The sequence below is a fragment of the Trichinella spiralis genome (assembly GCF_000181795.1).
Source record: "Trichinella spiralis strain ISS 195 chromosome Unknown Scfld4, whole genome shotgun sequence".
Lineage (NCBI taxonomy): Eukaryota > Metazoa > Nematoda > Enoplea > Trichinellida > Trichinellidae > Trichinella > Trichinella spiralis.
This window is the reverse complement of record NW_003526943.1, coordinates 11,924,605-11,951,080: the sequence shown is the minus strand read 5'-3', so window position 1 is coordinate 11,951,080 and position 26,476 is coordinate 11,924,605. Positions and strand designations below refer to the sequence as shown.

Here is a 26,476-nt window from a genome sequence, read left to right as displayed (position 1 = left end):
TGGACCATGGTCCATCACCTAACCGATGTTGGCTCCAGGAGGATCAGCGATCTGCTCGGCCGGCTGAGAAGACCCCTGGCGGTCCGTACCTTCACTGACCTTGTGACTCCGTCGCTTCCCGTCAACGGCACTGTGATCACACCTAGTTTCCAACAGTTCCGCGGAACGCCTTCTTCCACCAGGAACACTAGGTCTCCCTTTTCCGGCTGTCGTCCGATCTTAGTTCATTTTCCTCGTGAGTTGAAAGTCACCAGACACTCTTCCAACCATCGATTCCTCAGATGCTTCATCAGCAGCTGTTGGTGTCGCCAACGCTTGCGCAGGCCGGATGCGTTTGTCGGCGCTGATGCGGATGCAGCGGGAATCAGGAGGGATGCCAGGTCTCATCCAATGAGGAAGTGCGCCGGCGTCAACCGGGCACAGTCATGAGGGTTATCGCTCAACAGGGTCACTGATCGGAGCCTCCAACTTACACAACACTGTGTGCAACTCCCAGCTGCGGAGCAATTCCTTCCCCAAGACCTTCCTCAGAGCGTTCTTCACCGATCTGAGAAGCCGCTCCCAGTAGCCACCGCACCAGGGGGCTCGATCGGTGCTGTACCTCCACTCGATCTGCCGCATCGCCAAGTCCTCCTGGATCTTCTCAGCTAACTGCCCGTGGAGCAGATCTCGCAAAAAGGAATCTGCTTGCTTAAACGTCCGGAAATTGTCAGTGTGAATCACACTCGGTTTCCCACGTCTGGCGATGAATCGGCGAAGTGCGGCCAAGAAGCTGATCGTGGTCATATCCAACACCAGTTCCAAGTGCAGCGCTCGAGTGACCATGAACGTAAACAGACAGATGTACACCTTTTGCAGAGGCCGATGTTAATCTTTCACGTGTAACGGTCCTGCAAAATCCAACCCTACTCGGTTGAATGGGAGTGACTGTGTCACTCTTTCAGGCGGGAGGTCGCACATCAGTGGGCAGAACGGAGGAGCGTCGTGCTTCTGGCAAATGATGCAAGCTCCGGTGCATCTCTTGACTGCTTGCCGGCCCCGAACTACCCAGAAGCGACGCCGCAAGGCTGTCAAGGTTTGGTTCAGCCCAGTGTGAAATTCTGATTCATGAGCTCGTCGCACGATGAGCTCAACGACCGGTCCGTTGCGTGGGAGGAGTAAGGAATGGTGGTGGCACCAAGGCAGCGCTGTCCTTGATAATCTCCCTCCCACTCGCAAAAAACCTTCCGTGTTTACGAATGGAGACAAGGCTGAAAGGGAATCCCCTGGTCGCACAGGGATGGGCCCTGAGGCGGACTTCATTACTGGAAACGCCTCCGCTTGAATCGCTTTCACTTACAGCTTATCAGCGTCTTGCAATTCCAGCAAGGACAGCCGGGCTCTGATCTTCCGTTCCCCTGCGTGGGTTCTCACATTCAGGAGGAACCTACAGCAATATGCCGTGACCCGAATGAGACGTTCCAGTGTTCCATTTCGGTCGGGACAGCTGTTCAAAGATGTCCCGTTCCATTCCGCAGAACCTTTTTTCAAACGCGTCTAAAGCTAATATTCCTTCTTTATGATTATTTTCATAAATTTAATACGTCACTGGTTAAAATTCTTTTAAGCTAATGACAACTAATTTTCATTTTCTAATATACAGATTTTTATTATATGAATTGGTGTTTTCGACTGTATTATAAAAAATGGAAGTTAATTATATTCAAAAGTATGAAAGAAAACTGAACAGTAAGCAATATCTTTCACATTTCTAATATCTAATCACAAAAATAATGGAGACGGCAATTTTGATTTGAGATATTTCCATGAAAGAGTAAAACATACAAATTGGTTTCTCACGACAAAGTAAAATTCAAACTTTAATTTCATTTTTTCTTTAGAAAATGGTTATCAATTTGTCCGTTAATGGTCATCAAAAATCAACAATCAATAATAATATGAGAATAAATATCTGCAATTAGCTATAGATGAAGCCTTCAGAAAACAGTACTGTTCATAGACAAACACACGCACATTTCATTCATTGACTTTCCTCATTTATTGATGTATGAACAAGTACTTTTGCGTCATAAATTTATTTCAACAATTTTAGTTACTTTGCTGCTGCTCCCACGCAGTGACAACGATGAACTTTGAAATACTGCTCATATTCATAATGGTTAGGATTGCACTAATAGCGCTAGCATTGGACGAAAAAATTACAGTGCTGTTAAACATATTAAGCATCAAGAATAAGAAAATATTTCAAAACTGTCCGCATATTTCACATTTAAAACCCTGATAACAATTTTCTCCAACTCTTTACTTAATCATACATACATTTTTGTTTCCCATCTCTTTTATTTATCATGCAAACAAACATCTTCACCTCAATATTATACATTTAATATGAATGGTATAATGAACTGATCATAAGAAGTATAATGCACAGATATTGAACCATCCTCATTACATGATGTATACTAATTTTCTTTATCACAACAATGTGTGAAACGAAAAGCTATAATCTAAAAACATTAAGAAATACACACATGGACACACACAGAGACAGAAATAAATACAACACGAAAACAAACACAAATATATTTAGTGCTTACAAATGAATACTAAACAATATACTAGACTAAAATACGCTTCCATCGTTGATATAGATCATGCAAAGTACATGATTCTTTTAACTCTTTTGTGAAGTGCAATTATATTAGTCAATTCTGTTTTCACGGATTCGGCTTTACTGCTGGAACTACTACTACTACTACTACTACCACTACTACTATTACTGTCTTCATCAGAATACTTTTCCACTAGACCAGAATTTCTAAAAAATAAAAACCAATAATTCATTCATTTTTAAATAAGTTAATTAATCAAACTTACAACGCTGCAAGAACATGATAACGAGCACGGGCGCAAACTAAATCTGCAAAATATACTGGTGCTGGTATACTGACAGAACGAGCACATCTACCATACAGATGACATAAATAGTATGTAATCGATTGCATGACATTCGCATCCATGTTGCTTTCATCAAACAGCACATGATATCGCGTCGGTCTACTAGTTCCCTGCAATTCAAATAATATTAATAATAAAGATTCAAAATATTTGATAAAGTCATACTTGAATTCCATGATGACTGCACAAAAAGAAATCATATTCATCAGGAGATGTCACTACTCTATCGATAACAGTACCAGCAGGGATGTTTTTCCCGCGTCCTCGTGCTGCAGCTTCATCACAACAAAAAAATCGAGCATGATGTCGCTTTTGAACCACAATAAACGTAATCAACGGCCGGTAATTTGTTGCAAATGATTTGCAAGCCCTACGAAGAGCAGGCAGTTCTTCTTCCAAAACCTTTTTAAAAAAATAAATTTTTACTTTGCTTTAATTAATGATACAACACAATTTCACCTGCATAAATTGACCTTCGGATACTCCATCTCGATAAACAATAATATTTTTCGGAGCCGTACCATTAACATCAAGATATTCCAGTAAACGTTCAGAAAATTGTTCGATAAATCCTGTGATCAGTTCTTGTTTCGCTGGTTGTAGTTTCACCGAAGCATGAAATTTCGTCACTTTTGTATCCACATTTCCAACAACCTTCAAATCAAAAACATTCCTTCAATAATTCGAAAGTACAATACCATGAATAATACCCACCGAAGCTATTGATGGTAAATGCGTTTCTACAACAGATGGATGAACCACATCCACACCAATTACCAATGCATTATTTTTATACAAATAATTATCCAAACTAAACAAAAAACTTCCATTCAAGAATTTTTCATACGCATTCATCAATTCAATATCATACATTTCATCTTCCAGTAATTTTGTATTGATGCCACCAATTTTCATATTTATTTTCATCGCAATATTTAACATCGTCGAATAACTCTTCTTTATTGCTACATCACTTATTGTTTTCGGTAATACACACTGAGTGACCAATCCAAAAGTGATATCACCACAAGATTTCACTTGAGCTTAAAAAAGGTAAAAATACATTCAACATTAATAAAATAAATTTCACCATATAACAACAAAATAATTATTACCATATTGTTCAGATGAAAATAACGCGACAAATACCAAATCACATTTTATTCCATCTCTGTCACATTTGTCAGCAATACGTTTTAATACCATTTCTACCGTATCATTTTTTCGCGCTTGTTCGTAAAATTTTGGGCTGTCCGGCATTTCAATTCCTGTACTACGACATGTTCTGACAATTTGCAGACAGAATTCCCTAAAAATCAAGCAAATAATCAACAAAGCTAATTTGATTTATTAATGAAATTTTGCAATACTTACTGTAACATTGATGCTTTATGTGGTGGTAGAAACGATACAAATCCAAATGATTCGCAAGAAGCAGATTCAAAAAATTTAAATTCATTCGAATTCCATGCTCCATCTTTTGGTGTAAGAATTATTTGCTAAAAACATGAGACAAATTATGAAACAAATATTTTTCAAAATGAATGATATGCATAATTATTATTTATTTACACGTCCTCCATTTCCTTTACCATATTCCAACCTAGGCGGAGGCAAAACTCGTCCACTAACAATCATTGGTTCCGCTTTAATTTGAACGCCAAAACTTTTCAAAAATGGATCATTATTGAAATTTGATTTCTTGACCATGTCCATACACTTTAGAATTCGAGTAGGAGCGTCTGTCGAAGCAAACTAGATATATAACAATTTATTATTATTATTATTATTATCAATATTTAAAATCATTAACATACTCGAATTATAGAAGTCGTTTGACACGCTTTCAATTTCTTGTTGTATCTTTGACAGTTTGCCACTTGACAAAGCTAAATTGACCAAAATAAATTCATTATATTAAAAAAACGTTGAAACAATTGTCAGTTTTTTATACTTCAACTGGGAAATAAATTGGTTTTGATTTACTGCCGACTTCAACCAACGGCAAGTTTGGATACTTTAATGGCCCATAAACATCACGAAAATATTCCGCAACTGAAACTTCTTTTCCGTCTTTTTCGAATTTCATCGATACTGCCGTACTGAGTATATTTTTAATACGATAAATTCGATCTTGATTTCGATGTGTTGTATGAATACAGACCCCTAAATTAATAAGAAAAACAATTTTAAATATATTTCAAATATTCCATTGACGATTACCTTTTAATTCTGGTATCAACAAGTTCAAATGTTCTGGTTGAAGTTGGGTATTCAATCTAAGCTGATTTGGATGAAATCTTACTTCACGTTCATCACCATTCAATATGTCGCAAATCAAATTTATCAGTGACTGACGCTTGTAAAAGCAACTGTGTGATACTAAAATCCATTTCAATTATTAAAATTTTTTTTCACCGAAATGAAAAACAATTTCCATCACACCATCAATATTAATCGCTGGTCGAAAACCATCAATTACGCGCGCAGAAATGAACAAGCCTCTCCATAATTCAATGCCATATTTCACGTCCACACCAGCACCTTGTGGAATGCAATAAAATGAATTCCTGACTGCTTTGAATGATTTCGACAATCTGAAATTATTCCAATTCATAAATTAAAACTGTTATTAAACTGCAATTTACTCAAATAATGGAGATGAACGCCCTTGTGCAAACAATATATCCAAAAATTGAATTGGACCCTTTTCACGTTCATCCAGCGAACCGGCTTCTGCATTTCTGAAGTCCAAGTGAACCAGACCAGTGAATTGCATCAAAATAGATAACTCTGATGGTTTATTTTCTCGAACAGTTTTGAAGGAAAACTTTTCCTTAAAATATACAAATATTCATATTTGAAAATTACAATTTATAAAACTCCAGAATTAATTTTTAAAACGAACCGGATCTGCTGTTTCACCGACTTGCTTCAAATGTAATTTCTCAACTGTGAACAAAGTACTCTTCCCATCGTACGCTAATTTAAATGGATCGCCAAAAATATCTGAACGCTTCACTACATATGCCCAAAATACGTCACGATTGTCATCACTTGAACAGAAAATAAAAACACATTAAAACTATAATAAAACTTAACAATAAATTAAACTCGAACCAATTCAACTTTAAACGTGGATGTTGTATGTCGATGTGATATCTGTTAACCACAATATCACCTTTCTGTAATTTTATCAGTGGAAAATAATTGCATGCTAATTTTATCGGCTTGCCAACAGTCCCGTATCCAGGACGCTTCACTAATTCTTTCTAAAAAAGCATCAACAACAACAACAATAAGAAATAATTTAATAAAACATTAAATAATACTTACTAAACCCAACTGCGACAGTTCATCTGCAGCTAAATTCGTATCTTGGCCTAAAAATAATTCAGTGATTAAAAATTGCTCAACAGTTGGTGAAATAAGATGCGGTTCATGAATTTGGTCAAATATATTTTGCAGCTAGGCCACCACTTTTTGAAAAATTAAAAATCAAACAACAATAGACGATGCTACGATCAACATTTTACATAATATAACAACAATACTTACTTTGTTGAGACATTGGAAGCAATACAAGTTGAGAATAGAACAGCAACAACAGTTTACTGGGCAAATGAACGCTGATTTACAGTAAGCACAGTAATCAAATTGTACCTAATCTTTAGTTAAACTGAGAATATTAATCTTGGTTAAAAAAATCAAGAAAAGAATAAAATAGAACTTTCTGTGATGATAGAATGTTAAAAATATGCCAGCAAGCGTCAACTTTTCAACTTTGAATGAGTAGCGTTCGTTTCCACTTATCGTAATGAATGTCTCCACATCACGTGATAGCGAATTTAATTATTCAAATACCAATCGCATCAATCTTCACTGTGATTGGTGCATTGCTCCGAGATGAGCTATTGGTTGAAGTTTCCTCGTGACTTACATAAAATATTGTGCCGTTCAAATCACTGCAATTCTTGGCTGTTTATCATTGTTTCACAAATTCTAATTATAATATGTTACATTTTGAAAGTGAATTCAAATATGACTGCTAAATAATAGCCTTTTGCTTTTGATATTCATATATAGTAAATTGTAATGTGTACTGTAATATAATGTCACGAATGGTTACTTTTGTAAAAACTGAATTCATAAATTCTTGATAATTCAAAATAAAGGATGCTTCGTAAATCGCGTTCATAGTCCATCACCTTACGGTCATTACATTAAATGTTGCGCATTTAATACCAGACCAGATTAAATTAATCGTCATCGATGATAGACAGGAAATATCGGAATGAATAGGAAATTTGGAAAGTATTTTCAACTTGCAAAAAGTACTGTAATTTATAACTATAGATGGGAATATTTCGACAGTTGTTGAAAGATAGTGGTTGAAGATGTTGAATTCATAAGTTTTATATGTAATTAAATTTGATTTTCAACACGTCGTTGTAAAAACGATGCATGCAAAAATAGTAAACTGTTTTATTATTTGAAAACTTCATTTGTCAATGCCTTTTACAAATCATAACAATCACAATTTTATTCCGGATTTTTGTTAGCCTTTTTATAATTTTTATATTAAAAAATTTCATAAGTCTGTTCGAATAAATGTTAATAAATTTTGAATAACCGTAACAGTATTTAGTGAAGTTAAGGAAGGCCATATCTTGCCTCCGCTTGTACACTTTAGCATAACTGAAGACAACAACGTTTGCATTAATTAGCATTTCTGATTGACACTGAAGCTGTATGAAATGTTCACCTCCCGGTTAGCTATTAATCCAAATCCAACGGAACTGTACGGAATTGAAGGAGTGGTGGTACGTTTCTTGTATATGATGGCAAGGCGTACAAATTGAGATATACCGGCAAACGGGTGAAAAACTAAGGATGTTCCAAAGTTTGTGCTTCCAGAAGCGGAAATCAGAAAAATAAGTCAATGCTGACATTAAACAATCACCACTCCTTTTGTTGGCTGGCAACTGCAGTTTTGAAAAATTCCGTGTTGATCCGGAATGTTCAACATTTGGTTATCATCGTAATACAACAATTGCAACTTGAATGTTTAATCAACCCCGTAGTGGGTTTACTTTAGATACTGAAAGAGAAATTTAATACAATTTACACAAAATATATAATTACAAATTTTTTACTTTAAACAAAATTCCAGATTTTATTTTTTATTTAAATGAAACATAAGAAGAAAAACAATAACTCTTGTGAACAGGAGCGAAAGAAAGATTGGAAAGATTAAATTCTTCTGCAAACTAGAAACATTTTCAGAGAACACTACAGCTGAAATCAGAAAAGTGTTTCGATGCTAACATTCAGCAATCACCACTCCCAGTTTTAGCTGAAAACTGCAGCTGTAGACAATTTATCAATTTTAGATTTTCTCTTTGTACTTGAGTAGCCTTCAACTAGCCTTCATCAGAACAATATCTGACAAATAGAAAAGAACCTTAGGCATAAATCTGATTTCATTGTTAGCTAAGAAGGTAATTTATATGACGACTGAAAGCAACTGTTGGCTGACATTTCTTTTGAACGGTATTTTTAATTTTAAACTCGAATGGATAAATAAAAGTCAAGCGCTTCGAAAGCAGAAAGAAAGCGATGAACAGCACCAACGAAGCACAGAAGCGCTTGAAGCTGCTTCAAATTCACTTTTCAGTGGACGCGAAAAGAAATGACTTGATTGTGATATTACAATCATAATGCTGCTTATCTCAGCACACATCCAATATTTATCATTACGATTTATCCGATTCAGTGTGTAGAATTTTCTTTTCAATACTAATTTCTGTTAGTACCTTTTTGTAATTACAAACTGAATTAAATCATTATTTGCCTCCATTATGAAAAGATATCAAAGGAACGATAAGGAAAAGAGCACAAGGAAGTTCACGCTATACACAGCAGTAAGAGAAATTAGCATTTGCACCATTCCGGTTGATTTGTTTAGCTTAATTAGCTGCATCAAGCTTTATGTCCAGCAGCATTTTACTTCCTGCTTTATAGTGTACTTCCGCTTACTCCAGTATTAATAATAACGGAATCTATTTCCGTGTTTATTTTCTGTTCATTGCCGTCCAGTCCAGAAAGCCGTATCCATCAGAATTTCAGCAAACAAAAAATCTCATATACACGATATCGGATATATGATTCATCAATTTCTTATGATGAGTTATTACAACAGGCAAGCAAATACAATGTACAATGTCCAAATAGAATGGCAACGAACAGTTTTTTCACCCATCAGATAAATAACGCTTTAGCTGGCAATTATATGAAATTTATGCATAAGATGCTTTTCCATTTGCCACAAATTGTTCTGCTGAGTAGCTAATGGCGATTTTAGTAGAATGGGAACATTTAAAATTTATAAATTATCTAAAGCTGCAGTTTATAGCTAAAAGTTGGAGTGGTGAATGCTGAATGTTAGCATCGAAACACTTTTCTGATTTCAGCTGTAGTGTTCTTTGAAAATATTTCTGGCTTGCAAAAGAATTTAATCTTCCAATCTTTCTTTCGATGCTGTTCACAAGAGTTATTGTTTTTCTTCTTATGTTTCATTTAAATAAAAAATAAAATCTGGAATTTTGTTTAAAGTAAAAAATTTGTAATTATATATTTTGTGTAAATTGTATTAAATTTCTCTTTCAATATCTAAAGTAAAACCGACAACTTGGTTGATTAAACATTCAAGTTGCAATTGTTGTATTACGATGATAACCACATGTTGTACATTCCAGATCAAAAAGTATCTGTTGGATTTAAAAATCATTTAAAGTGAAAGAAAAAGAAAATTATTTTTCATCTCAAGTTCACTTTATCATAAGTAGGAACGTTATCTTCCTCTAGCATTGCATATTTTCTGCCAAAATATGATCATTGCTGATTATCATCGTCGGCAAGCATGAAGCATATATTGATTTCTCATTTGCTGCCATAACTTTCATCCCATTGTTTGGAGTGAACAATATCTGGGCAATATCAAAGGGTTTGCTGCCTGGATCAAGCAGTGAATTATCCATTTGAGAAAACGTCTGCCTGATGTATTGTAAAAATTCCAGACTAGTAGTATTATTGATTGAATTTATGCCTTGCGCATTTCTACGGCATCATGCTGAACACAAATACTGAAATTCTAATTTCTGGTATTCACCAGCGCACTAGTCGGTTTCGTTCAGATGTTAAAATAGAAAGTTTACAATTTACACGAAATATATAAATAAATTTGTTTTTTGACTTGTAAATAATATAGCAGATTTTTAATTTTCTATTTAAATAAAATATGCGACTTTAAACAATAGCAGTGATGAAAGAAGTCAAAACTTTCTGAATTTGAAAATGAAATCTTTAATTGCCATCAGGAAACATTTTCAGAGAACAGTCAGCCTGAAATTTGAAAAGTATTTAAATGCTAACAAGTTAGCAGTTGCCATGCCTAGTTTTAGCTGACAACAGCAGCTGTGGACAATTCATCACTTGTTGATTTTTCCATTGTATTACAATCGCCATTAGCTAATCAGAATATTTTCTGACAAACGGAAAAGCATCTTATGCATAAATCTCACATAATTGCTAGCTAAAATGTAATTTATCTGACAAGCAAAGCAACTGTTAGGGTTGGGATTCTTCTGAACAGTATTTATGCATTCGGCGTGATAAAAGTAAACCACTTTGAGAATGCTAACAGAAAGAAAGCTGTAAATGGCACCGACGAGAATAACTGTTTTTTTTAAAAAGTTTGCTTTTTATCAACTTATTTGTTTCGCACCATTTAATGTTGCGCTGCATCTATATGAACAGCACTTCCGTTTTTTATATCAATCAAAAAATTCTGTTTTTTCTATAAAAATTAAATATGCAATATCATAAAGTTAAGAAAAATTATCAGCTATGATGCCATGCCATGAATACATAAATGAAAAACAGTGTAACCTCGAATTAGAAAACTTACCATTGATAGAAAAGGAATATTTAGCAAATGGAACTTTTTAGTACGACAATCATTCATTTAAATGTGAAAAAGCAGGCGAAGTTCCCTTTTGGAAATTCAGTTCTACTCATCATTAAATTATGAGAAAAACCTTGAATTTATGCTTTAAACATTGTTTACTTAATTTCTTTACAATTTCTGTTACTTCATGTAAATACAATATAAATTTAACGCATAAAATTTCAGTAAGATAAAGGTTAATACGACCATTCAAGTGGTGGATTGTATTTTATTTGTACTGCATTGCATTGTATCTGCATTGTTTTGTTTTGTTTTTTTATTTTTTCATCGGAATTTCATTCTCTTACTTTTCTCAGTTTGAGAACAACAGAATTATTTGAAAACAGTCAAAAGATTAGAAGTAAAATTTGACAAATAGAATGAAATAAAATTTGACAAATAGAATGCGGAGGAATGACAACAAATGAAATTTAGAAGCGTGTCAGAGCAGAAACCAATGAAATTTTACTGCGAAGAAGTAGGCGGAGTCAGGAGGAAAATCGGGTCTATCCTGTTCAGAATTACGGCATTCTTTTGGTGATGTCAGCTTTGGCACGTGGTTATGATGGTTGGATGTTTTCATTTTAATTTGTCCCAGTAATCATGATGCCGATTACACGGTTTTCGCTCGCAAACTGTAAAATTGGAAATGTTGATGAAGTTTGTTTGCGCAAATTGAAAAAATCAGAAATTTTTCTGGAAGTTGGTTCTGTTGATGTTGATCGTATAAATCATTTTTATGATTTCGCATGTGAAGACGTCATTCAAATTTTACCATCCTGTCACTGGTTTCTGTTTCAATGACTGACATTTCATCTGGATGCCGTTTTATGTATGCAGTACAGCGGAAGAACAGACGTGTTTGGACAACAACGTTCTTGGACTGTTGTCAAATGTGGAATAGTTTGCAACGCAACCGAATGTGTTTTCTCCTGGTTGAAGTCGCACTGCACAAAACACTCTCTACACCTCACATTGCATTGTAGCATCTGCAGGAAGCCGTTTCTCTCCATTAACTCAGTCGCCTCCCACAATCCGCACTCCATGAAAGCATCTGGAGGTCCTGAAAGACCATCAGAAAGCTCCTAATCCTCTACGGTTTGGTATACTGTAGTTCTGCAGTAAGACTGGGTAAGCAGCCATCTACTGACCGCGCCCCCTTCTTTCTGAAGCGCGCTCCGATAAACAATACTGTATATACTGTGAGGTGAGCGAACACCTCAAACTGATGAACCTTGGCTCTGCATCGGGCCCCGATGGAGTCAAAGTGTCCAACCTCCGTGAAATTGGCCCCACTGTCTCTCTAAGGTCATTAAGACTTTTCTGTGGAGAGACACATCCCCCAGATCCTACAGGATTGTCGGACCGCCGTCATTCCGAAAGTAGACAATCCCCGGTCCGATGCTGAAGACTTCCGGTCAATGACGGTTGGCTCGTGCGTATATATACCGGCTGTTCAGCAAGATTGTAACGGCCGGCTAAGTGAAGTGACCCCCCTCAACCCCCATCAAAAGGTCTTCCGGTTAGGCACGGATGGCGCTTTTGAGAATATCACTACCTTTACGACTATCATCAGAGAGGCGCACAAGTCCGGGAAGGAATTCAACATGGTCAGTGTAGATCTAGCAAAGGCATTTGACACAGTCAGTCACTCTTCGATCGATCGACCCCTCCGCATGCATGGACTCGACACCGATTCACGAGCACTCATTTGGGAAATGGTCACCGTAAGCACGACCGTCATCAAGGGAGATGGAGGGGTACTTAGTAATAAAATAGAAATCAACCAGGTGTACGCCAGGGAGACCCCGTTTCCCCCTCTCCTCCTCAACTCCGTCATGGACGAGTTGATAGAGCGTCTAGAACAAAGCGGAGTGGGTTATAAAATCGGCAACACAGAGGTCGTTAGGCTGGCGTTTGCGGACGACGTAACTCTAGTCAGTAGCAGTCACAGGGTAATGGAGAAGCTTCTCTCCATCACCCATGACTTCGTCAACGAGAGGGGTCTTAGAGTAAACATCAAGAAATGCAAAGGTATGCGCTTCGTCCGCACGCCTAAAACAAAGTCGATAGTTCAAGATACCTCTAAAGCAGGGGTAGCCAAAGTGGTCGATATCGACCCCTCGGGGTCGAAGGGACTCTCTAAGGGGTCGAAAAAAGCTTAGTGGTCCAATGGGGGTCGATGAACTCCGGGATCGAATATAACTTCGAAATCCCATCTGAGTAATTTATTTCGTCGAGAACTATTTTGTAACAATAATTTATACTTTTCTGAACTATCAACAGACACTACCAGAAATTAATTTTGCGCGATGCTAAGAGTATTTTCGACTTCAGGCTAAATTTTCACCACCTTTTCTTACTGGTCGTTTAGACGCCAGTTAGACAAAATGCGGCTTTGTTCTAAGAGTTTGATAAATGTGTTGCATAGGCCTTTGTTAGATATTTTCGCATCTTTCGTTACATCAGATGAATTGGTAAATGCGATTTTATCAAAGCAAAGGAACAGACTGAACCTGGAAATGCGTGGAGACTTGCGCCTGAAACTCATCAATTTCCAGTCAAATATCAAGGCCCTTGCAGCTGCTCATCAAACACATCCTTCACATTAACGATGCCAAGCGGTTTAAATAAAAAATATCATAATAGTTAAATAAAAAATTACTAACTACTTTGAATTTACATGAATATGGCCATTATAGGAACAGATATACAAACTGACGAAAGGATGATTAAACGCAAAGGTAAAATAAAGCTGATAGAGAATCAGTAATTGTGAAAAGGGTAAAGAATAAATTTGATTAAAAATTATGATGGATTAAAATTTTTGATTAATTAAAAATAAATAAAAGGATGATACATTATAATAAAGAAATTTATTATTAATAATACTTGTTTTATGAGCTTGGGGGTCGATGAGGCATCAAGGAAAATTATAGGGGGTCGATGATAAAAAAAAGTTTGGCTATCCCTGCTCTAAAGCCTTTAAAGTCCTTGACACCGGAGAGAAACGCATTCATATTCCACTGGCTGGCCCAGGCGAACTCATCAAAGTCCTGGGGGTCTCCATAATACCAGACGGTAAGCCCTCTTTCAATCTAGGCACACTGGAAGGGACCCTGGAGAGGATCCGTAAAGCACCCCTAAAACCCGCACAGAAACTTGCCACTGTGCGGGACTACTTCATACCCGCCCTAGAGTTCCAGCTGAGTGTCCCCGGAGTGGGTAAGAGAGTATTAGAGGAGGTTGATGCCTCCATTTGGCAAACTGTCAAGCGTTTCCTGCACCTCCCTTACACCGGCATGAATAACATGTTCCTCACCATGCCTGTGAAAGATGGCGGGCTAGGCCTGCGCTTGCTTCGCACGCAACACTGCACGCGTCGCTGTCGGTACCAACAGCATGATGAACAGTGTTGACCAGACATCACAAGCCATAGCCAGCATGCCGCAACACCAGAAATCCCTGCATGCTGCACTCCAGCACTTCTCCGTACCGACAGCCACAAAGGACGCGTTGAAGAAGGGTAAGCGACAACCGCTCCGCGCAGAAATCGCCGAACTAACCGAGACGTACCAAGGAAGCTGTCTGCCGACGTTCAGGAAAAGGTCTGTGGGTAAATCCTGACTGAGCGGACTTAACGGTATGCGACGCCAGGACTTCATCACTGGGCTTAAACTCCGCTTTGGGGTGATTGAAACTCGCTCCCAGAAATGCAGGGGGAAGAACTCCCCAAAACCCAGCGGTGTTGCTGTGCCGACACTGCGGGCATTCAACCGGTAAACGGGAGACTGCCGCGCATATCTCACAGAAATGCCCGCAGACGAAAAACCTGTACATTCAGGGGCACAACAAGATTGTACATCTTGCTGCGGAGCATGCACGGAGGGAAGGGTTCACGGTGCACGTTGAACATGCCTTGAAGTCAGAGGGTCAGGTCTACAAACCTGACCTCATCCTGATTAAAGGGAACGCCGCACACGTCCTCGATGTGGCGGTACCTTGGGAAACTTCGCTTTGGGGTGATTGAAACCGACTCCCAGAAATGGAGGGGGAGAACTCCCCACAACCCAGCGGTGCTGCTGTGCAGACACTGTGGACATTCAACCGGTCAACGGGAGACTGCCTCACACATCTCACAGAAATGCCCCCATACCAAACGCCTGTTCATCCAACTGCACAACAAGATAGTGCATTTTGTTGGGGTGCACGCACGGAAAGAAGAATTCACGGTGCACTTGGATCAGGCCCTGAAATCAGGAGGCCAGGTCTACAAGCCTGATCTAATCCTGATCAAAGGGAACACTGCCCACATCCTCGATGTAGCGATACCTTGGCAAATGGGCACAGACATGCATGAGCACTACGAACGCAAGGTTAACAGATTCTTAGTTAAATGAGGTTGACACCTTCACCAGCACAAATGAGAAATCTTGTCTCACTACCTACTCATCACCATCTAAAAATCCCCGTGGTAACAAAGCATTGCTCCTGGTAAGAAAACAACAGTTGCGCAACGCCAGTTGCATCCTTTTTCTTGATGGAAAACAATGGAATGGCAATTAAATCATCACAAAGTCAGCGTCCTGTAATATATCTGCCACAACTCTGGTGGTCAGTTGCTGAAAAAGCGTCAAAACTGAAATGTGGCTGACAGCGCACCTGTTCAGACTCCGGCTAAGCTGCACAGTGTAAGGGGTGGCGTACCCAAGCTGACTTCTTAATTGCTTTTCATTTTATCTAGGTCGCCAGATGCGGAGTGACGCCAAAAAAAAGATATATATATATATATATGATATGAGTGAGGAGGGAGGAGGGAACAACAATACACGATTTCCAACACATACAAAGAACACGGAACCGTCTGAACTACTTTCTCTCGCTACATCATTGTTGTTACTCACTATTCTGAATAAATAAAATCTCAGTCACACCCGCGTCGTTGATTTTCGATAATTATTCTATACAGTCCACTACAAAAATGATCTTAAAGTTTGAACGAAAGATTTCTTAACATTTTGGTCCTCCGAGCCGGATTCTCGACTGACCAGCGACCTATGGATCAGGTTCGCGATTCATCGCCAACGTTGTAAAATGAGGCATCCTGGGAAGAAGAAGATCATCCCCTTTGACACGGAAAGAAAGTCATTAGAACACCGAATCCAGCGATTTCAGCGTCTGTGTGACAACGAATCAGACTTGGTAGCCATCCGCGATGCAATAAACGCAGTTGATGAAGGGAAAGAAGCCTTCATCAACTCCCGCCGAGCGAGACAGGAAGAACTACCCGACAGCGAAAAGGCTAAGGCACTTGCCGACTACGATCAGCTGCTGGGCCTAGTTACGCGGCTTCAAAGCAAAGCGAACGATCTGCTAAAAAACTCCAGCCAGCAGCCGGACTTGTCACAGAACACCGCAACGCTACATCAAGGTGAATGCGTGCCGCTGAGCGCCATTGTCCAGATCCGCAAGCTACTAACCTACAACGGGAACATTCTTGAATTCAACGCATTCTGGGGCCAATTCGATGGCGCAGTGCACCATAGAAAGGACTTCGACAATGTCACCAAATTTGTCCATCTGAAATCATGCCTATCCGGCGAAGCTCTCCAACTTGCTAACGGCCTGACCGTCATGGCAGAGAATTACGAAGAGTTAGTGAAACTACTTCATGATCGTTTTCACAGAACAACCGACATCTTGGACGCCCACATTAACCGTCTTCATGAATTGCAGCCAGCATCCAACCACAGTCGAAAGGAGCTGCTGCGGTTACACGATGAAATCAACAGCCACCTGTTGTAGATACGCGCACTTGGAAGAGACATTGACACACGTGACCCAAGCATATATCTGGCTTTCGGATGCTGTTGCCCAGGCTAGCCAACTTGCTGCCGCCACGGACTCGAACGAAGTGGAAGGAGCACAGCACCAAACTGACTAAAGAAGAGTAAACATCGAAGGCGTTCCTATCCTTCCTCAGTCAACAAGCTCTCTGTATGGATCACACGGACAACTTGGCCAACAGGAAAACACGGTCCCCATCGGCACGACAGAATATTCGAAGACAAACACGAAAACACACCACGATCGATGCGCTCCACTCTTCAATCACTCCTAAATGTCCAGTGTGCCGAGGTGACCACCGTCTACCAAATTGCAAGCGATTTCTAAGCCAATGGCTGGAAGAACGCAAGAAAACTGCCAGGACACTGCATCTGTGTTTCAAATGCTTGCAACACGGACATCAAGCAACAGAGTGCAAACTGAAGGGTCGGGGTTGGATCTTGCACCGTTTACTAACATCAACGAGCCCAAATCAACAAACCTGAAGACAAGCAGATGCAGACAACGAGAAACAACCAACCCAAAAGAAGTCGCGTCTCGAAGAGAAAACGGAAGCAAGTGCGAATGTTCTACTCACCAGCACTCATGGTTCCACTAGAATACACTTTCAAACAATACGCGCAATAGCACATGGCGCCGAAGGAAAGCGAATGACAGTGAACTCTGTTCGACAGCGCCGCAGAAAAAACTATGGTCAGAGAAGACGTAGCACAAACCCTGGGACTTGCAGCACCAATAGAAGCAATCACAGTGAAAGGAATACATGGCATAAACTGCCACTCTGCAGCCTCCTGAAGAATTCAGCTACAACTAAGTCCTTTGAAGAGCCATCCTCACGAAGGAGTCAACCAACCCATTGAAGCCCTGATGCTCACTAATATATGTGATGACATTTCATCGGTGCCCTACCGGAACAAGAACTGGAAACACCTAGGACAGCTACACCTACCAGAAGAACGGGATATGAATCTCCCAATCCATATTCTGATCGGTCTCGATTTCTGCGGTCGACTTCTCGGCGAGAAGATTCTGCGAGGTGGCCATGACGATCCGGTAGCAATCGAAAAGACGCTGGGATGGGTCGTGTTTGGCCCGGTAAATCCCTCGCCAAATACAATATCCCAAGTCAATTGTGTTCAGATTGAAAAGGAAATGGAACGGACATTGAAGAAATTTTGGGAGCTGGACTGCATCGGCATCAAACCCCAAGAAGAGAATCCAACTCAAGACTTGGTAAGCGCTAAGTTTCACAGCGATCTAACACATGATGGTTCACGGTATACTGTGGGGCTACTGTGGAAACCCGGTGGAATCCGGCTACCTAACAATCGCTCACTGGCCGAGCAACGACTGCAAGCCATGGAAAGGGTGGAAGACTGCGATGCTTGTCGTTTCCTGTGGCGCAACTGCGTACAGGACTCCGGTGCGAGTGTATCGCCTTACCCGTGTGTGTTTCGGGGTAGCGTGTTCTCCTTCCCTTGCAGTGAATGTGATTAAAGCACATGCGGAACGAAACCCAGAGGAATGCGATGATACAATTGAACCATATATCCAATTGACCAGAGGTACTACACTTTAAGGGTAAACACTAAAAAACGTATGCTTGAAGCGCAATACACGAAAATGTACAACTAACGCAGAGCAGTAATGATAACGCCTTTCTTGAGTGAATATTTATTCAACAACAACATCTCTTGGTGAACAAAGATTTATATATGAAATCACTTCCGGTTTTGAATAAGGTCAACTGCTTGCAGCAACTGCCATCGGCAATTTTCCTTTTCATATTTGCATAAGGTTACTCCGTGACGCGCCTCGCTATTTGTAGATGTCGATTCAGCGGATTTTACCAGTTCTGGATGTGACAATTAATGCTTCCAGGAACTGCTGTAGGGTACGACTACCGTTGTTTGCTACATTCTTAGATATGGGGTCGCTCGACCTAGCCATTCTGGCGAGGGCCTTCTGCCTGCTGAACAGGACGTGTTCCGCGAGGGAGCTAAATCCCAGACCACCATCTCTCAGAGGGATGTAGAAGAAGTCGGTGCATATCCCAGGTTTCACTGAGTGCAGGATCTCCTTCGTACCCCCTCTGATGATGGAGTCAGCCAGCGAGGCTTTCCGGCCATCCGCTTCCGCTGTGAGAAACTGGAACAGCAGGCGGGGGATGAGGTGTGACCGGATCAGTACCACCTTTTGTTCCGGTTTTAGCGGGGCGGATTTCACCGAATTGAGCATAGATGTAACGTGCTCCATATCAAACGTGAAGCGCCCTTCACCGTCGAAGTGGTGGCCCAGGAAACTCAATGCGTCCGAGCCACGGAGGGACGGTATCACCGATGTTTTACCCGTACTGCAATCTATTATTCTGAAATTAATGGCCGGGTTTGGGAAAATTTTCTTGGTCCTCGGGGACCGGCAGAGACTGAGGGTGCGGCATTTAGCGGCATTCAGTCTCATGCCGGAGTAGGCCAAGAAGTCGTTCGTAATTTTAAGCAATATTTTCATTCCAGCTGCGCTGTCAGCTAACAGCGTAAGGTCGTCTGCGAACGCAAGTACGCTAATTTTGCTGCCCTGGAAATCATAGGCCGGGCTGCTCGTTTGCAACCGATCTATTAATTCATCTATGAAGAGACAGAATAATAGTGGTGACAGGGGATCGCCTTGCCGTACGAAAATCTTCATACCGGCTGCGCTGTCAGCGATCAGCGTCAGGTCGTCAGGTCGTAAGAGTCGAAGGCCTTTGCAAGGTCGAGCGTTGCTATGCAAATTTCTTTCGACCTGACCTTTGCATCCTTTATCAGGGCGTATAAAATAACAGAGTTGTCAAATACGCCGTTCATTTCTGGTAGGAACGCTTTCTGCCGCACGTTTAGTTCCAACTTGGCTGCCAGACGTCGCGTTAAAATTTTGCTGAACAGCCGATACAGCGCGGATGCAATCGTAATTGGCCGACAATTCGATATGTCGGTGGTGCTGTCGCTCTTGGGCAAAAAAATGATTCTGCTGGCTTTCACCGAGTTGGGTAAGTCACCAGCTTTTAACCATATGTTAAAAAGACTGGCTAAGTCGTACGAGTTTAATTTTTTGATGTCTTTTAATGAAATTCCATCCGGGCCAACAGCAGTTGGTCGGGAGGATTTCAGTTCGACTTTCACCTCTTCAGACAGAATTGGATGTGCAATTCCGATTTGCTTATCCCCGTTTACCATGGGATAAGAATCGGATTCCAAGTTTGGCCGGGAGAGGAATTTTTGTAGATGATTTGAAGCCTCCTCAATGCTGCCACCGAATTGATCGAGTGAGGCACCGAAGATATGACTGGCCAGTTTCCGCCTGTTGCTTCGGAACAAACGTTGAAAGCGTTTGAACCAGGCAACACGGGGGTTGGCCGTTTTTTTTCGACAGATTTCCAGCACTTCACGGGCTTTTTTGAGCGGATTGCGGCAGGACGTGAGAACTTTTAGAATTTTGTTCTGCAGCTCGTTGATTTCTAGGTTGGCCGTGCCGGTCGCGTCTTTGATCAGGTCACATGATATCGCAGCCCCGTACTCAGGGTACGTGCTAGTGACCTGAGACAATACAGATGACCAAGTGTCTGCGACCGGTGTATTGGTGGCCTTGCCTTCGGACAAACCTACGGTATGTACCGCTTCAGGTGTTGTCCAGATTTGTATGACAAGCTCTTTGTACTGGTCTTTTCTACGTTGGCCCTTGATCATCGCAACGCTTCTGGTGATGTTGTACTCCAATAATCCGTCCACCAGTACTTGGTTAATGGATGGACGAATCGTTAATGAAGAGGATGGAAGAACCACAGCTTCATCCAGGCAATCTTCATCCAGGCCGTGCATGCATTCTGCTTTATTTATTGAGGTGTGATTGATGGTGTAGAGTGCTTTGGCGTCCTCATTTAGTATGGTGTTAAATGTATGGTGTATTTGTTGGTTTTCCGTTCATGCTTTTCTTGCATGGTTGTATCCGTTTTCCAGGGGACCGCAATATCTACAATGTGCGCGGTGTCATCTTTAACCACCACTAAGTCAGGTTTGTATAACGAATATTATAATACTGAATCAATTCTCAATATACTGCAGTGCAGCCCGGGTGACGGCCGGTACCGTGTTTTACAATACTACTGGAGGGTGAAGAAGTGGGGGGGGTCATAGAGTGTGGGACATCAGTGTTGGGCCCTGCTTCTGGGGGTGAATGGTGCCACGCTTCGGCGTGCGCTCCTGGTCTTCTCTTCATACTCCGTCCGCGTGTGGGGTCGTTCAGTACGGTTTTTCAACTTCTTTAGTTTAGGGTTTCCGTTGTCCGCAGGGAGGGAGGTGACGCTGATGATTCGCTTCCATCTTTAGTGTTCATACATGTTCCGGTTTCAGTGGAGCTGACTTCACCGATTTGAGCATGGATCGAATTTCCTCCGTATCGATGTGGATCTTTCCTTCTCCATCGAAGGTGTGCCCCAGGAAACGAAAGGTGTCCGTCGCACACAGGGAGGGGATTTCTGAGCTGATACCCGTTTTCCAATCGCTGATGTTGAATTTGGCAGCTGGGTTGACGAATGTCTTGCGGCTTCGAGGAGATCTTGAAATACAGAGAGTGCGGCATTTCTCTGCATTAAGTGACATTCCAGATTCCTCCAGAAAGTCACAAGCCGCTTTTAAAAGGATCTTCATACCAGCTGCACTGTCAGCCACCAGCGTCAGATCATCGGCGAAAGCCAGAATGCAAATTTTTTCGCCATGGAAATCGTAGGCAGGGCCGCAGGCTTGTAGGCGACCTATTATCTCGTCTATAAATAGACTGAATAATAGGGGCAACAAGGGGTCACCTTGCCTGACTCCATTGCGAATGGGTATAAGTTTGCCCTGGAGCCCTTTTATTTCTGCATAAGTCGTACCCGTTAACATTTTCGAAATCAGGTCGACGGATTCCGGGTCGACATTATTTTTCCTCAGGGCTCGTAAAATGCGTGAGTGGGGCACCGTGTCAAAGGCCTTGGCAAGGTCGAGCGTAGTTACGCAAATTTCCTTTGACCTGACCTTAGCATCCTTGATGAGGGCGTATAAAATGGCGGAGTTTTCGAATACGCCGTTCATTTCAGGCCGGAACGCTTTTTGCCGCACGTTCAATTCCAACCTGGCTGCCAGACGTCGCGTTATTATTCTGCTGAACAGCCGATACATAGCGGATGCGATTGTGATAGGCCGACAATTCGATATGTCGGTGGTGCCGTCGCTTTTGGGCAAGAAGATGGTTCTACTGGCTTTCACCGATACGGGTAAGTCGCCAGCTTTTAGCCAGAGGTTGAAAAGACTGGCTAAGTCGTATGTGTTGAGTTTTTTGATGTCTTCCAATGCAATTCCATCCGGACCAACGGCAGTTGGTCGGGAGGCCTTTAATTCCAATTCCACCTCCTCGGCCAAAAATGGATGTGCAACTCCGATTGACTTATCACCGCTTATCACGGAATCTTGGCCGGGAGAGGAACTTTTCTAAATGGTCGGATGCCTCATCGATGCTGCCACCGAATTGCTCCAGTGAGGCTTTATCGAAAATGTGGCTGGCCAGTTTCCTCCTGTTGCTTCGAAACAACCGTTGGAACCGCTTGAATTTCGCAACACGGGGGTTAGCCATTTTCTTCTGGACGGTTTCACGCGCTCCACGGAACTTCATGGGAAGATTTTCTACGTTGGCCTTTTTTCATTTCTACGCCTCTGGTGATGTTATACCCCATCAACCGGACCGTACAGACGAGAGCGCTCCGAACACCGTGAAAAAGTCGGCGTTTTATGGATACCAGAATCCCTATCTCCGGACAACCCGGTCATGTCAGTGCTACACCTTTCATGTCTCTTCACAGAGTCAGACTAGAGTCAAGCTCAACAGGGTCTTCTTTCCCCGCTGATTTTGCCAAGCCCGTTCCCTTGGCTGTGGTTTCGCTAGATAGTAGATAGGGACAGAAGGAATCTTGTTGATCCATTCATACGCGTTACTAATTAGATGACGAGGCATTTGGCTATTGTTACTTTACTATTTCTGGCTTAAGCGGTCCAGTTCCGCTGTGCGTGCGATTTCTCTAAACCTGGTCCAAAAGAAACAACAACGAACGTTTGCGAGAGAGCAAAGTAAGTAGTGGTAAAGTTTGGCTATTTGCTGAATTTGCAGGACTCTCACGAAGGAAAGTGCCTGCTGCCGTCAGTCTAATCTGTGACGCGCACCAATGGGACTTTATTAGAGACAGATTTTAACCAATGTTTCAACATAAATCAATTTCGTTGTACTGCAGTGCAGCCCGGTTAACGGCCGGTACCGTGTTTTAACAATACTACTGGGGGGAGGAGTGGTGGGGGGTTATAAAGTGTGAGACATCAGTTATGGGCCCTGCTTCTGGGGGTGAGTGGTGCCGCGTTCTGGCGTCCAATTGTGGCCCGTTCTTCATGCGCAATCCCTTCGTGTAGTCGTTCGGTTCAGTCTGCTCCTTCTTTGGATTTCTGGATTCTCGGTTGTTCGCAGAGTTTGAGGTGTCGTATGTGGTTCTGACTGGTCCTCAGTGTTCCGGTCTTCTGAGTTTTCTTTCGCATGGGGCGGCGAGTGTTCGGGTTTCTGCCAGGGCTCTGCGCCGGGGTCGTCGGCTTCAATCTTCAAATCTTCACCGTCAGGCCTAAAAGTAGTGTTAAGTGTGCCGCTGCCCTATGCTCCAGAGGATGGAGCTGGTGGAGCGGCGGCAGCATGCAAGGGAACATGCAAGGCCGTTTTTTTTTTATTTGGGTTTTATAGTGTTTTTGTCTTTTGTATTTTATCAATGTTTGTTTTTTTTTTCTTAGGTGCTTATGTGCGTGTGAAGAAGTTCCGGAATATTCTGCAGGTGCCTTCGAGTGCAACCCTGCAGAGTAGTCTCTTGAACTTCGTGGGCAGGTGCAATCCGCATGCTTTCAGTGATCTGTCATTGCTTGGACACCAGCTGGAGCGCGCGCCAATCACTAGAGCCCCTATCGTGCAGTTTTGAACGCCGAAGAGAGCCTTGACGTCCTCTACCAGTTGTGCGTACTTGTTAGTTTTCCTTTCGTGCGTTTCATGCATATTTGTGCCTTTTTCCCATGGCACTGCAACCTCTATTATGTGTGCGGTGTCGTCTTTAATGAGTAGTAAGTCGGGTTTGTTAACCTCTTCCCCTGACTTAATGGCCGTCTCAACATGCACTGCGAAGCCTTCATCCTTCGCACGATCCCCAACAAGACGCACGATCTTGTTATGTCTCTGGACGATCAGCGCGTGTGTCACGAGACACTTCTGTGAGACGTGTGCGGCTGTCTCCCGGTTACCGGAGGAGTGACCACAGTGCCTACACAGCAGCGCGTCCGGGTTCTGTGGCGTTCGGCCCCTCCACTTCTGACTGCGCGTCTCGATAACTCCGAACCGCAGTTTCAACCCGGTGATGTAATCCCGACTACGCATGCCACTAGTGCCACGCAGCCAGGAGTTAACCAGAGACCCATGTTTAAAGGATGGAAGACAGCTGCCTTGGTACGTTTCCGAGAGCTGAGCGATCTCCGCCCGAAGGAGGTTACGCTTTCCTTCACGGATAGCACTTTTGGTAGCTGTGGGGGCTGCAAAGTGCTCCAGGGCCGAGAGCAAGGGCTTTCGCAGGGTTGTGGTGTTAGCCACAGCCCTAGAGACGGAGTCTGTGCTGATGGACATGCTGTTAGTGCCTACGGCCAGTCGTGCAATGTGTTGCGTGGTGAGAGAACGCAATCCAAGTCCTCCCTCCTTGACGGGCATGGACAAAAACATGCTATTCATGCCTGTGAGCGGAAGGTGCAAGAAACGTTTTACCGTTAACCTGATTGCCCCATCAACACTCTCCAAGAGTTTCCTAGAAATCCCGGGGACTCCCAATCTGTATTCCAAAGATGGAATCAGGTAGTCCCGCACAGTGGCAAGTTTCTAGGGGAGCCTTACGAATTCTCTCAAGGGTATCTTCCAGGGGGGCTAAGTCGAAATGGGGCTTGCCATTGAGGGTGATGTCTATGCCAAGGAATTTAATTAAATCTCCCGGGGGCACCATGGGGATGTGTTGGTTTTCCTCTCCGAAGCTGGGGACCCTGAACGGTTTGGAGGTATCTTCTACTAATGATTTGGTTTTAGGCATGCGGACAAGGCGGATACCTTTGCATTTATTGATGTTCAGTTTTAGGCCCCTCTCGTTAAGGAAGTCCAGGGTGGTGGAGAGTAACTTCTCCATTCCCCTGTGGCTTTGATTTATAAGTGTTACGTCGTCCGCAAACGCCAGTGTTGTAACCTCGACTCCCTTTAATTTAAAACCCTCTCCAGTTCGCTCTACCAACTCGTCCATGACGGCGTTGAAGAGCAGGGGGGAAATGGGGTCTCCCTGGCGGACTCCCTGATTAATCTCGATCCAATTGCTAAGTGCCCCTCCATCTCCCTTTATAATGGTACTGCTCCCAGTTACCATTTCTGTGATTAATGTGCGCGATTCGTCATCCAGACCATGCATGCGGAGTGCCCTGGTGATGGAAGTGTGGTTGACGGTGTCGAAGGCTTTGGCGAGGTCTATGCTGACGATGTTCAGCTCCTTACCGCAGTTGTGTGCCTCCCTAATGACAGTCATCAGTGTGGATGTGTTGTCAAAAGCGCCGTCCGTGCCTGACCGGAAAGCCTTTCGACGTGGATGGAGGGAAAGGGAGTCTTCTAACCGCCTCCTTACAATTTTGCGGAAGAGCCGGTATAAACAGGAAGCGACTGTTATCGGCCGGTAGTCTTCAGCAAGGGGCGGGGATCGTCGGTTTTGGGAATGAGGGTCGTCCGACAATCCTTGAGTTGCTGAGGATGTGTCTAGCCAGAAGAAAGAGGTTAAAGGCATTCGCTAGACACACTGGGTCACACGAGCGAAGATGCAACACCTTTATTCCGTCAGGGCCCGCTGACGTGTGAATCTTCATTTTTTGGAGGTGCAGCGTAACCTCCTCCGGGAAAACAACAATGGCACGGCAATTGAGACAAAAGCAAAACTTTTCATCACAATTACCTCTTCCACAAGCCGCGTTTATTGTTCGTTGCTTTTAAAAACAACAAACAGCATTACTGTCGGCAGCAAAACATTTGCGAACGTTGCTCGTGACGCTGATCGACCAAAAGTGCACCGTGCGTAGATTCGAATCGAAAGATAATCTACACAAACAAGTTTGCAAAAGATTCATTCGCCAACGAACCCAGCGACGACTGATTTTGGTCAAAATTGCACCGTCAGCTCCATCCGTTTGCCTGTCAACGGTTTCACGTCCTGTTGAACTCTCTCTTCAGAGTTCTTTTCAACTTTCCCTCGCGGTACTTGTTCGCTATCGGTCTCGTACGAATATTTAGTCTTGGGTGAGATTTACCACCCGCTTTGGGCTGCAGTCTCAAGCAACCCGACTCGATTAGGAGCCGCGACACCATGCACAAAACATCGTTCGTTATGGGTCCTGCACCCGCTCTGAAGCCCCAATCAAGGGAGCCTACGAACTGATTTCAGCACATGCAACGACACCTTTAACACCACACTGTTGACGAACACAACTGCTCGCCGACTTCGGGGTATGGACTTTTCTCGTTTCGCTCGCCGCTACTTGGAGAATTCGTTTTTCGTTTCTTTTT

At 42.4% G+C, this 26,476-nt stretch overlaps 13 protein-coding genes across 13 annotated transcripts; 8 read left to right on the top strand and 5 right to left on the bottom strand.

Annotated features, from left to right (window-relative positions):
* Positions 1–18: 18 nt before the first annotated feature.
* Tsp_06664 (putative cell division protein FtsW) lies at positions 19–387 on the bottom strand. The gene is made up of 2 exons (XM_003378678.1): positions 252–387; positions 19–218 (listed from the first exon to the last, which is right to left on the bottom strand). Exons 1-2 carry the CDS (start codon positions 385–387, stop codon positions 19–21), a joined length of 336 nt encoding a protein of 111 aa, XP_003378726.1.
* A 45-nt stretch (positions 388–432) lies between these two features.
* Positions 433–825, bottom strand: Tsp_06665 (conserved hypothetical protein). The gene has a single exon (XM_003378677.1). The coding sequence runs from the start codon at positions 823–825 to the stop codon at positions 433–435; it is 393 nt and encodes a 130-aa protein (XP_003378725.1).
* Positions 826–867: 42 nt separating this feature from the next.
* Positions 868–1,302, bottom strand: Tsp_06666 (conserved hypothetical protein). Its single transcript, XM_003378676.1, has one exon. The coding sequence runs from the start codon at positions 1,300–1,302 to the stop codon at positions 868–870; it is 435 nt and encodes a 144-aa protein (XP_003378724.1).
* A 1,350-nt stretch (positions 1,303–2,652) lies between these two features.
* On the bottom strand, positions 2,653–6,529 carry Tsp_06667 (putative protein tag-76). The gene is made up of 18 exons (XM_003378675.1): positions 6,517–6,529; positions 6,295–6,341; positions 6,073–6,230; positions 5,867–6,014; positions 5,607–5,794; positions 5,404–5,555; positions 5,182–5,340; positions 4,913–5,124; positions 4,776–4,847; positions 4,531–4,713; positions 4,333–4,457; positions 4,074–4,267; positions 3,830–4,001; positions 3,652–3,769; positions 3,418–3,612; positions 3,124–3,360; positions 2,878–3,068; positions 2,653–2,818 (listed from the first exon to the last, which is right to left on the bottom strand). The coding sequence occupies exons 1-18, from the start codon at positions 6,527–6,529 to the stop codon at positions 2,653–2,655; spliced, it is 2,730 nt and encodes a 909-aa protein (XP_003378723.1).
* A 5,858-nt stretch (positions 6,530–12,387) lies between these two features.
* On the top strand, positions 12,388–13,131 carry Tsp_06668 (retrovirus-related protein). Its single transcript, XM_003378674.1, has one exon. The coding sequence runs from the start codon at positions 12,388–12,390 to the stop codon at positions 13,129–13,131; it is 744 nt and encodes a 247-aa protein (XP_003378722.1).
* Positions 13,132–14,368: 1,237 nt separating this feature from the next.
* Positions 14,369–18,310, top strand: Tsp_06669 (conserved hypothetical protein). Its single transcript, XM_003378673.1, has 5 exons — positions 14,369–14,574; positions 15,960–16,032; positions 16,142–16,620; positions 16,703–16,880; positions 17,639–18,310. Exons 1-5 carry the CDS (start codon positions 14,369–14,371, stop codon positions 18,308–18,310), a joined length of 1,608 nt encoding a protein of 535 aa, XP_003378721.1.
* Positions 18,311–18,641: 331 nt separating this feature from the next.
* Tsp_06670 (hypothetical protein) lies at positions 18,642–19,350 on the top strand. The gene is given in 5 exon segments (XM_003378672.1): positions 18,642–18,721; positions 18,739–18,853; positions 18,887–18,985; positions 19,025–19,294; positions 19,327–19,350. The coding sequence occupies 5 exon segments, from the start codon at positions 18,642–18,644 to the stop codon at positions 19,348–19,350; spliced, it is 588 nt and encodes a 195-aa protein (XP_003378720.1).
* A 780-nt stretch (positions 19,351–20,130) lies between these two features.
* Positions 20,131–21,221, top strand: Tsp_06671 (putative colipase). The gene is given in 5 exon segments (XM_003378671.1): positions 20,131–20,266; positions 20,400–20,689; positions 20,806–20,935; positions 20,965–21,095; positions 21,114–21,221. 5 exon segments carry the CDS (start codon positions 20,131–20,133, stop codon positions 21,219–21,221), a joined length of 795 nt encoding a protein of 264 aa, XP_003378719.1.
* A 2-nt stretch (positions 21,222–21,223) lies between these two features.
* On the top strand, positions 21,224–21,574 carry Tsp_06672 (conserved hypothetical protein). The gene has a single exon (XM_003378670.1). The coding sequence runs from the start codon at positions 21,224–21,226 to the stop codon at positions 21,572–21,574; it is 351 nt and encodes a 116-aa protein (XP_003378718.1).
* A 315-nt stretch (positions 21,575–21,889) lies between these two features.
* On the top strand, positions 21,890–22,318 carry Tsp_06673 (conserved hypothetical protein). The gene has a single exon (XM_003378669.1). It carries the CDS (start codon positions 21,890–21,892, stop codon positions 22,316–22,318), a length of 429 nt encoding a protein of 142 aa, XP_003378717.1.
* A 227-nt stretch (positions 22,319–22,545) lies between these two features.
* Tsp_06674 (conserved hypothetical protein) lies at positions 22,546–22,834 on the bottom strand. The gene is made up of 2 exons (XM_003378668.1): positions 22,739–22,834; positions 22,546–22,689 (listed from the first exon to the last, which is right to left on the bottom strand). Exons 1-2 carry the CDS (start codon positions 22,832–22,834, stop codon positions 22,546–22,548), a joined length of 240 nt encoding a protein of 79 aa, XP_003378716.1.
* A 1,105-nt stretch (positions 22,835–23,939) lies between these two features.
* On the top strand, positions 23,940–24,661 carry Tsp_06675 (conserved hypothetical protein). The gene is made up of 2 exons (XM_003378667.1): positions 23,940–24,131; positions 24,176–24,661. The coding sequence occupies exons 1-2, from the start codon at positions 23,940–23,942 to the stop codon at positions 24,659–24,661; spliced, it is 678 nt and encodes a 225-aa protein (XP_003378715.1).
* Positions 24,662–25,669: 1,008 nt separating this feature from the next.
* Positions 25,670–26,290, top strand: Tsp_06676 (conserved hypothetical protein; the record flags this gene model as incomplete). Its single annotated transcript, XM_003378666.1, is given in 4 exon segments — positions 25,670–25,768; positions 25,792–25,988; positions 26,035–26,189; positions 26,204–26,290. Coding segments are annotated over 4 exon segments (538 nt in total), but the record flags the coding sequence as incomplete, so codon positions are not given.
* Between the last annotated feature and the right edge of the window lie 186 nt (positions 26,291–26,476).